Raw genomic sequence first — 10,495 nt, 5'->3', positions numbered from 1 at the left:
GCGTTTTCCCCTGCTGTGTTTTGAAAAAAAAAAAAACCCCAATAAAAACCTTAAAAAAAAAGTTTTGGTAGGAAACAGCGCGAACGAGTGCGAGCCCGACGGGGGGTGCAGCCTCGAGAACGCGCACGTACGCACGTCCAGGACGCACCGTCGAGCGCTTTATCTTCGGCGCCCCCGGACGCCTGTTGCGTGACAGAGGACAGCGAGGCCGAGCCCGTCCGGCGTGCGCGTCCGCGGGAGTGGAGCGGCGAGAGGGGCTGAGCGGGTGTCTGTCTGTGCGTGTAAACAGCTGGGCCCGGCGGGGAGAGGGACGGACCGAGCCGAACCGGCACCAGCAGCAGCACCAGCGGCGGCAGGCCGGGACCCGTGGGCCTCGCAGGCAGGGGTGGAAGGTAAGAGACGCTTCGCTGCGCTTTGTGTTGTGTTGTGTTGTTGTGGGTCGGGAGTTTTGTGCCGACGGAGGGAGGCGCTAGCTTTCTGCACGGAGAGAGGGAGAGAGATGGACGGACCGGTTCGGGGGGGGGGGGGTCGTGCAGCTCTGGGCTCGGTCCGGCCGAGCGCGGCGCCGGCGCAGCCCGACCCCCGAACAGCGCCCGTTGGACCCGGAGCCGCCGCCGCCGCCGCCGCCCGGACTGGACTGGCGGCCTCGGCCCGTCCGGGCCGGTACCGGAGAGCTCGGACCGACCCGGCACCCGGGACCCGGCTGCGGCAGCACGAGCACTGTGCAGTGAGGTCCCCGGCCCCCGGGGGGCGCCCCCCGCCGGCCCGGAGGACCGTCCGCCTGACCCGTTCTGTGTGCGTTCCTCCCGCAGGGCGTCTGGGCCGAAGGGCTGGAGAGCCGGGCCGAGCCGAGCCGAGCCGCCTGGTCCGGAGCGACCCGAGACAGTGGGGACTCCAGCCGGAGGGACACGAGGCCAGGAGGAGCCCCAGCTCGCCCCCGGATCTCACTCCCCTCCCACTCGACCCCCGGACGAACGCGTAGGGCGCCCCACTTCCCCCGCACCCCCCCCCGCCATGGCCGCCGTGACGACCGACGAGGACCCCGACATGCCGGACAACCACCGGGAGAGCTGGCGGGCCCTAGTTCTGGCGGCGGAGGCGCACGCCCAGAAGACGGGCTGCGAGGTGGCCCTGGTCACGGCCCGGAAGAAGTTCCGGCCGGTGGGGGCGGAGTCGGGGGCGGGGGAGGGGCGTGCTGAGTTCGCCTACCAGGTGTGGGGGCGGGGCCAGCTGGGGGAGGCGGCGCGCCGCTACCTGGACGACATCGCCGTGCTCCACAGCGCCTCCCTGGTGACCGCGCACCGGCAGACGCGCCGGCCGGGAGACGCCCCCGCGGTGAGCACGCCGAGACGGCGCATTAACCCCTCTCTCTCTCAGTGCAGTGTTAATGTACTGGAGTGTCCAGTCAGTGTGTGTGTATTAACCCCTCTCTCTCTCTCAGTGCAGTGTTAATGGACTGGAGTGTCCAGTCAGTGTGTCTGTATTAACCCCTCTCTCTCTCAGTGCAGTGTTAATGTACTGGAGTGTCCAGTCAGTGTCTGTATTAACCCCTCTCTCTCTCAGTGCAGTGTTAATGTACTGGAGTGTCCAGTCAGTGTCTGTATGAACCCCTCTCTCTCTCAGTGCAGTGTTAATGTACTGGAGTGTCCAGTCAGTGTCTGTATTAACCCCTCTCTCTCTCAGTGCAGTGTTAATGTACTGGAGTGTCCAGTCAGTGTGTGTGTATTAACCCCTCTCTCTCTCAGTGCAGTGTTAATGTACTGGAGTGTCCAGTCAGTGTCTGTATTAACCCCTCTCTCTCTCTCTCTTTGTGTTTCCTAGTCTCAGTGTCTGACAGTGGAGGGCAGTGCCTCCAGTCCCAGCTCGCGCCTCTATTCGCAGAGCTACCCGTCCATCTACAGCTCGGGCCTCCTGATTGGCTCGGCGAAGCTGAGTGGCGATCGGGACCGAGAGGGCGGGGGCCTGGAGCTGGGCCTGCGCCCGGCCGACCGGCCCGGGACAGGGGAGGAGGAGGAGGAGGAGGCAGACGAGGATGACGAAGATGAGATGGAAGGACAGAGCGGCAATTTGAATGATGTTGCAGGTGGGCTGTCTCCCAGTCTGACCAGTATGTGAGAGAGGCTCTGTCTGGTGCGCTGTCTCTCTCAGACTGGAGTCCCAGTGTGTGAGAGAGGCTCTGACTGGTGCTCTGTCTCTCTCAGACTGGAGTCCCAGTGTGTGAGAGAGGCTCTGACTGGTGCTCTGTCTCTGTGAGACTGGAGTCCCAGTGTGTGAGAGAGGCTCTGACTGGTGCTCTGTCTCTCTCAGACTGGAGTCCCAGTGTGTGAGAGAGGCTCTGACTGGTGCTCTGTCTCTCTCAGACTGGAGTCCCAGTGTGTGAGAGAGGCTCTGACTGGTGCTCTGTCTCTCTCAGACTGGAGTCCCAGTGTGTGAGAGAGGCTCTGACTGGTGCTCTGTCTCTCTCAGACTGGAGTCCCAGTGTGTGAGAGAGGCTCTGACTGGTGCTCTGTCTCTGTGAGACTGGAGTCCCAGTGTGTGAGAGAGGCTCTGTCTGGTGCTCTGTCTCTCTCAGACTGGAGTCCCAGTGTGTGAGAGAGGCTCTGACTGGTGCTCTCTCTCTCTCAGACTGGAGTCCCAGTGTGTGAGAGAGGCTCTGACTGGTGCTCTGTCTCTGTGAGACTGGAGTCCCAGTGTGTGAGAGAGGCTCTGACTGGTGCTCTGTCTCTCTCAGACTGGAGTCCCAGTGTGTGAGAGAGGCTCTGTCTGGTGCTCTGTCTCTCTCAGACTGGAGTCCCAGTGTGTGAGAGAGGCTCTGACTGGTGCTCTGTCTCTCTCAGACTGGAGTCCCAGTGTGTGAGAGAGGCTCTGACTGGTGCTCTGTCTCTGTGAGACTGGAGTCCCAGTGTGTGAGAGAGGCTCTGACTGGTGCTCTGTCTCTCTCAGACTGGAGTCCCAGTGTGTGAGAGAGGCTCTGACTGGTGCTCTGTCTCTCTCAGACTGGAGTCCCAGTGTGTGAGAGGGGCTCTGACTGGTGCTCTGTCTCTCAGACTGGAGTCCCAGTGTGTGAGAGAGGCTCTGACTGGTGCTCTGTCTCTCTCAGACTGGAGTCCCAGTGTGTGAGAGAGGCTCTGACTGGTGCTCTGTCTCTCAGACTGGAGTCCCAGTGTGTGAGAGAGGCTCTGACTGGTGCTCTGTCTCTGTCAGACTGGAGTCCCAGTGTGTGAGAGGGGCTCTGACTGGTGCTCCGTCTCTCCTGGCCCCGTGTTTGACCCCGGCGTGTGTCTCTGCAGGCGTCTTCTCGATGGACGAGGACTCGGTGTCGCGGGACTGCGAGCCCTTCTTCGAGTCGGACGGCGAGGAGGAGAGCACGGACGGTCAGTCAGTCCGAGCGGCCCGTCCTGCCTGGGCTCGTGTGGGAGGAGTCCAGGGATACGAGCCCCCTGGGCCGGAAAGCAGGCGCGTCGATCCAGCTGTGGGCCCGGCAGGGGGGGGGGGGCGAAGTCCGGGCCCACTCCTGGATCTTTCGAGATCTAGCGGGGCGGTGGAAAGCCGCTGGGGGGATCTGGGGGGGCTGCGTTGATCCGGTGATCCAGTTCGACCCTGGGGCTGGGGATCTGGTCCGGGGATCTGCTCCGACCGGGCTCCAGGCACCCCAACTCCAGCACCGCCGACTCCCCCCCCCCAATGCAGCACGGCACCCTTCTCTTCGGGGCGGCCAGAGGGGGGTCCCCGTGGGTCGACTCCCCCGCGGCCCCGGGCAGCGACGGGGGCTCCCTGACGTTGTGCCTCTGTTCCCCCCCCGCAGGCTCCCTCAGCGAGGACGCGCCGGCGCCCCCCAGGGCTGTCGCCGTAGGGATGAGCTCGCTGTCGGCCCGCACGGCGGCGCCCCCCCCGCTGGCCCGCTCGCTCCCCGTCTCGGTGCCAGTGTGGGCGTTCAGGGCAGGGCGCCCCTCCCACGGGGACAGCCACAGCGGAGAACGAGTGAGTGAGCCGGCCGTGAACCCCAGTACCCCAATACCCCAGTGTTCATGTACTGGAGTGTCCAGTCAGTGTGTCTGTATGAACCCCTCTCTCTCTCAGTGCAGTGTTAATGTACTGGAGTGTCCAGTCAGTGTGTCTGTATTAACCCCTCTCTCTCTCAGTGCAGTGTTAATGTACTGGAGTGTCCAGTCAGTGCGTCTGTATTAACCCCTCTCTCTCTCAGTGCAGTGTTAATGTACTGGAGTGTCCAGTCAGTGTGTGTGTATTAACCCCTCTCTCTCTCAGTGCAGTGTTAATGTACTGGAGTGTCTAGTCAGTGTGTGTGTATTAACCCCCCTCTCTCTCAGTGCAGTGTTAATGTACTGGAGTGTCCAGTCAGTGTGTGTGTATTAACCCCTCTCTCTCTCAGTGCAGTGTTCATGTACTGGAGTGTCCAGTCAGTGTGTCTGTATGAACCCCTCTCTCTCTCAGTGCAGTGTTAATGTACTGGAGTGTCCAGTCAGTGTGTGTGTATTAACCCCTCTCTCTCTCAGTGCAGTGTTAATGTACTGGAGTGTCCAGTCAGTGTGTGTGTATGAACCCCTCTCTCTCTCAGTGCAGTGTTAATGTACTGGAGTGTCCAGTCAGTGTGTGTGTATTAACCCCTCTCTCTCTCAGTGCAGTGTTAATGTACTGGAGTGTCCAGTCAGTGTGTGTGTATTAACCCCTCTCTCTCTCAGTGCAGTGTTCATGTACTGGAGTGTCCAGTCAGTGTGTCTGTATTAACCCCTCTCTCTCTCAGTGCAGTGTTCATGTACTGGAGTGTCCAGTCAGTGTGTCTGTATTAACCCCTCTCTCTCTCAGTGCAGTGTTAATGTACTGGAGTGTCCAGTCAGTGTGTCTGTATTAACCCCTCTCTCTCTCAGTGCAGTGTTAATGTACTGGAGTGTCCAGTCAGTGTGTCTGTATTAACCCCTCTCTCTCTCAGTGCAGTGTTAATGTACTGGAGTGTCCAGTCAGTGTGTCTGTATTAACCCCTCTCTCTCTCAGTGCAGTGTTAGTGTACTGGAGTGTCCAGTCAGTGTGTCTGTATTAACCCCTCTCTCTCTCAGTGCAGTGTTAATGTACTGGAGTGTCCAGTCAGTGTGTGTGTATTAACCCCTCTCTCTCTCTCAGTGCAGTGTTAATGTACTGGAGTGTCCAGTCAGTGTGTCTGTATTAGCCCCTCTCTCTCTCAGTGCAGTGTTAATGTACTGGAGTGTCCAGTCAGTGTGTCTGTATTAACCCCTCTCTCTCTCAGTGCAGTGTTAATGTACTGGAGTGTCCAGTCAGTGTGTGTGTATTAACCCCTCTCTCTCTCAGTGCAGTGTTCATGTACTGGAGTGTCCAGTCAGTGTGTCTGTATTAACCCCTCTCTCTCTCACTCTGCAGCAGGAGTGTCCAAACCTGGATCACATTGCTGCCAGTATGCGGGCTCTCACCATGAGTGTGACCGATGGCACAGAGATGTTTGGAGACCTGCCTCGCCCCCGGCTGAACACTGGAGACTTCAAGAAGCCGCAGTACTGACAGAAGGCAGCAGAGCTGTAGAGAGAGACAGGGACAGTAAAGACTGGTGCATAAGTACAGACACTAAGGATTAAAATAAGCTAACTTAGAGAAGTCAGTACTGAGCAGAGGTGCAGTATATGAACACACTGACTGGACACTACAGTACATTAACACTGCACTGAGAGAGAGAGGGGTTAATACACACACACTGACTGGACACTCCAGTACATTAACACTGCACTGAGAGAGAGAGGGGTTAATACAGACACACTGACTGGACACTACAGTACATTAACACTGCACTGAGAGAGAGAGGGGTTAATACACACACTGACTAGACACTACAGTACATTAACACTATACTGAGAGAGAGAGAGGGGTTAATACAGACACACTGGCTGGACACTACAGTACATTAACATTGCACTGAGAGAGAGAGGGGTTAATACAGACACACTGACTGGACACTCCAGTACATTAACACTGCACTGAGAGAGAGAGGGGTTAATACACACACACTGACTGGAAACTACAGTAGGTTCTTTCTCTCAGTGGGGTGTTAAGCTCTAGGCACACTGCCCCACACAGAACACGAGCTAAACCAGACGCTGACTCCTGTAATGAGTGGCTACAGGTTGGGGTGGGGGTGACAGTGCTGTATTTACACCTTTGTGAGCTCCCCTGTCCTTCGTCCGCTGACACGACACACCTGTGACACAGCATCAGAGCGGACAGGACTGTCCGCAGGGTCTGACGTAGGCGATCGTGTCCCCAGGCGTGGGGAGGTTTTAGGAGGCACAAGACAAGTGGGGTGTTTTCCTTCTTGACTTGTTGTTTTTAGATGTGAAGAGGGAGGGAGGGAGGGGGGTTGTTGATTTTAACGTGACTGAGAGCCGACGGGCTGCGAGGGTGGTGATCTCGGGGTCTGGCCCCTCTGTCCTCACAACAGTGGGGTGACGGGCTACACGACAGTGTGTAGAGTAGATGGGATCTCCAGCCCTGGGCCTGTAGAGTTTCAGGGTACAGATCCCTGTGACTCTGGGCTCATGAGGGCAGGAACTGCCTCGGTTCAGTCCCTGAGAGCCCAGTCCTCCAGTCAGGGGTTAGAGGTCAGTGTGACTCTGGGTTCATGACGACAGTAACTGGCTCAGTTCAGTCCCTGAAGGACTGGTGTCTCAGGGACTCTGGGGGTCTTCAGTCAGGGGTTAGAGGTCAGTGTGCAGCAGGTGTAGAATCAGACTCGAGCCCGGCAGTCTCTCTGGGCCTGGAACAGTTTAAGCATGGTCAGTGAAGTCATCCAGAGATCAATCGGAACAAAATGTGTGTGACCCCTCCAGGACCAGTGTCCCCCCTCGGTAAGACCAGTTCTACCGGCTTCAGCTAACGGGTCTTTGACACGCAGACCCTGAGGAGTGGCGTGTTTTGTTTTTGTTTTGTTTTTTTGGATTGATGGCTGATTTCCCCCCAACACTGCAGAGACTAGACTGCCCCCTGGTGGCCGGAGGACTGAACTGCAGTTTCCCCAGCATTCCAGTAGCCTTTTTTCCATGGCTGAATGTTCCCGTTTATTCTCCTCGCCCTCCCTGTTCCGGGAAGCGCGGGCCTGCCTCGTGAGCCTTCTGAACGGCTTGGCTAACGAGCGGTCGGAGACGTTTTTAATTGCCCTCCGCCGCCGCCCTTGCTGGTGGGGTGTACCCCAGAGCCCCAGCGGGGGCGCTGACTGGCCTCCCCCGCGCAGTGACCGCGGCCCTGCTGGTTCCCGGACCCCCGGGTGGGGGGGCAGCTGTGCGCCTCCGCACGCGGACAGTCGGCTGGAGACGACGTCCAGGCAAACCGCAGTTCAGAGGTCGACTCTGTTTTTAATGCGCTCCTCTCTGCGGTCGACACGCACCCCCGCCCCACCCCCGTGTCTCTCTTTCCTGATCTATTGATCAGGTGAGGTGAGAGAGAGAGATATATGTTTTTAATTATTATTACATGCGCACAGAGAGCTGGCCCTGGGGTGCTGTCTGGGTGGAGTTTGCATGTTCTCCCCTTCCCCCCGGGCGCTCTGGTTTCCTCCCGCGGTGGGTGGGTTGGCCGCCCACCGGAGGGGGGACTTGCCTGGGTGCGAGTGCGCGTGTCTGCCCCGTGACGCACTGGCAGCTGGGTCAGCCCAGGTCCCATGGCTCTCGGCTGGGCAGCGGTGGGCAGGAGGGGAGGCCGGGAGCAGAGCCCGAGACCTGGACGGAACACGGACGCCGAATCGTTGACGCTGGAGTAGTTGGCCTTTGGAAATCATCATCATCATCATCATCGACTTGAGTTTGTTCCCTGAATGATTCTTCAAGCTGTTCAGTGAAACTCTCTGGAGAAACTTTAATAAAATTTCAAAAAACAAAATCTATGATTACCTATGCCTTTTTTTGTTCTCTCTTTTTTTTTTTTATTCAGGCATTCCAAGAAAATACATTTTTATTCTGCTATTGTAAAAGCACTGTTCTATTGTACAATAGGAGCTATAGTAACAGACTGTTCTACTGTACTGGGGCAATAAGAGCTCCAGTCCCAGTGCAGTAGGACAGTCCTGTTACAATAGGAGCTCCAGTCCCAGTGCAGTAGAACAGTCTTGTTACAATAGGAGCTCCAGTCCCAGTGCAGTAGAACAGTCTGTTACAGTAGGAGCTCCAGTCCTAGTGCAGTAGAACAGTCTGTTACAATAGGAGCTACAGTCCCAGTGCAGTACAACAGTCTGTTTCAATAGGAGCTACAGTCCCAGTACAGTACAACAGTCTGTTACAATAGGAGCTACAGTCCCAGTGCAGTAGGACAGTCTGTTACAATAGGAGCTACAGTCGCAGTACAGTAGAACAGTCCTGTTACAATAGGAGCTATAGTCCCAGTACAGTAGAACAGTCTGTTACAGTAGGAGCTCCAGTCCCAGTGCAGTGGAACAGTCTGTTACAATAGGAGCTCCAGTCCCAGTACAGTAGAACAGTCTGTTACAATAGGAGCTCCAGTCCCAGTGCAGTAGAACAGTCTGTTACAGTAGGAGCTCCAGTCCCAGTGCAGTAGAACAGTCTGTTACAGTAGGAGCTCCAGTCCCAGTACAGTAGAACAGTCTGTTACAGTAGGAGCTCCAGTCCCAGTGCAGTAGAACAGTCTGTTACAGTAGGAGCTCCAGTCCCAGTGCAGTAGAACAGTCTGTTACAATAGGAGCTCCAGTCCCAGTGCAGTAGAACAGTCCTGTTACAACAGGAGCTCCAGTCCCAGTACAGTAGAACAGTCTGTTACAATAGGAGCTCCAGTCCCAGTGCAGTAGAACAGTCCTGTTACAACAGGAGCTCCAGTCCCAGTGCAGTAGAACAGTCTGTTACAATAGGAGCTACAGTCCCAGTACAGTAGAACAGTCTGTTACAATAGGAGCTACAGTCCCAGTACAGTAGAACAGTCCTGTTGCAGTAGGAGCTCCAGTCCCAGTACAGTAGGACAGTCTGTTACAATAGGAGCTACAGTCCCAGTACAGTAGAACAGTCTGCTACAATAGGAGCTACAGTCCCAGTGCAGTGGAACAGTCTGTTACAGTAGGAGAGATGAGGAGTAAGGGGATGAGGAAGACGGCGGCGTTCCTGTTCGGTGGTCCCCTGTCAGTGTCCACATTCCCACGGCTCTTCCCTCCCTCCCTGCTCCCTGCACCTGTCGCTCTCGTCACTGTCCCATCTGAGAAGGGGCGTCTCCCGACCCCTGGCCTGGGAAATGAGCTGGAAAATTGGGGGAGGTCTGTGCCGTCCCCCCTCTCTCTGTCTCTGTCCTGTTCTGTTCCAACACAGGGGCCTGTCCTTTCAGTGTGAGAGCACAGCTGCAGCTCATGAATACAGCACTGCGCTAATCAGTGTGTGTGTGTACAGTATCTGTATATATATATATCTGTCTGAATACAGCACTGTGCTAATCAGTGTGTGTGTGTGTACAGTATCTGTATATATATATCTGTCTGAATACAGCACTGCACTAATCAGTGTGTGTACAGTATCTGTATATATATATCTGTCTGAATACAGCACTGCGCTAATCAGTGTGTGTACAGTATCTGTATATATATATATGTCTGAATACAGCACTGCGCTAATCAGTGTGTGTACAGTATCTGTCTGTATATATCTGTCTGAATACAGCACTGCACTAATCAGTGTGTGTACAATATCTGTCTGTATATATCTGTCTGAATACAGCACTGCACTAATCAGTGTGTGTACAGTATCTGTATATATATATCTGTCTGAATACAGCACTGCGCTAATCAGTGTGTGTGTGTACAGTATCTGTCTGTATATATCTGTCTGAATACAGCACTGCACTAATCAGTGTGTGTACAGTATCTGTCTGTATATATCTGTCTGAATACAGCACTGCGCTAATCAGTGTGTGTGTGTACAGTATCTGTATATATATATATCTGTCTGAATACAGCACTGCACTAATCAGTGTGTGTACAGTATCTGTCTGTATATATCTGTCTGAATACAGCACTGCACTAATCAGTGTGTGTACAGTATCTGTATATATATATATCTGTCTGAATACAGCACTGCGCTAATCAGTGTGTGTGTGTACAGTATCTGTCTGTATATATCTGTCTGAATACAGCACTGCACTAATCAGTGTGTGTACAGTATCTGTCTGTATATATCTGTCTGAATACAGCACTGCACTAATCAGTGTGTGTACAGTATCTGTATATATATATCTGTCTGAATACAGCACTGCGCTAATCAGTGTGTGTGTGTACAGTATCTGTCTGTATATATCTGTCTGAATACAGCACTGCACTAATCAGTGTGTGTGTGTACAGTATCTGTATATATATATATCTGTCTGAATACAGCACTGCGCTAATCAGTGTGTGTGTGTGTACAGTATCTGTCTGTATATATCTGTCTGAATACAGCACTGCACTAATCAGTGTGTGTACAGTATCTGTATATATATATATGTCTGAATACAG

The 10,495-nt window shown here is 54.8% G+C and overlaps 1 protein-coding gene across 2 annotated transcripts; it reads left to right on the top strand.

The window, feature by feature from the left end:
* Positions 1-197: 197 nt before the first annotated feature.
* akt1s1 (AKT1 substrate 1 (proline-rich)) lies at positions 198-7,893 on the top strand. Of its 2 annotated transcripts, none has more exons than XM_088923301.1 (6): positions 198-392; positions 813-1,335; positions 1,822-2,083; positions 3,291-3,374; positions 3,806-3,981; positions 5,395-7,893. In XM_088923301.1, the coding sequence occupies exons 2-6, from the start codon at positions 1,015-1,017 to the stop codon at positions 5,527-5,529; spliced, it is 978 nt and encodes a 325-aa protein (XP_088779427.1). In that variant the 5' UTR covers positions 198-392; positions 813-1,014; the 3' UTR covers positions 5,530-7,893. The 2 variants fall into 2 exon arrangements, with proteins under 2 accessions (XP_088779427.1, XP_088779426.1); XM_088923300.1 differs by having other exon boundaries at positions 199-392; positions 5,392-7,893.
* The last annotated feature ends 2,602 nt before the right edge of the window (positions 7,894-10,495 follow it).

Source organism: Atractosteus spatula, chromosome 8 (genome assembly GCF_055471065.1).
Source record: "Atractosteus spatula isolate fAtrSpa1 chromosome 8, fAtrSpa1.hap1, whole genome shotgun sequence".
Lineage (NCBI taxonomy): Eukaryota > Metazoa > Chordata > Actinopteri > Semionotiformes > Lepisosteidae > Atractosteus > Atractosteus spatula.
This window is presented reverse-complemented; position numbering and strand designations above follow the sequence as displayed.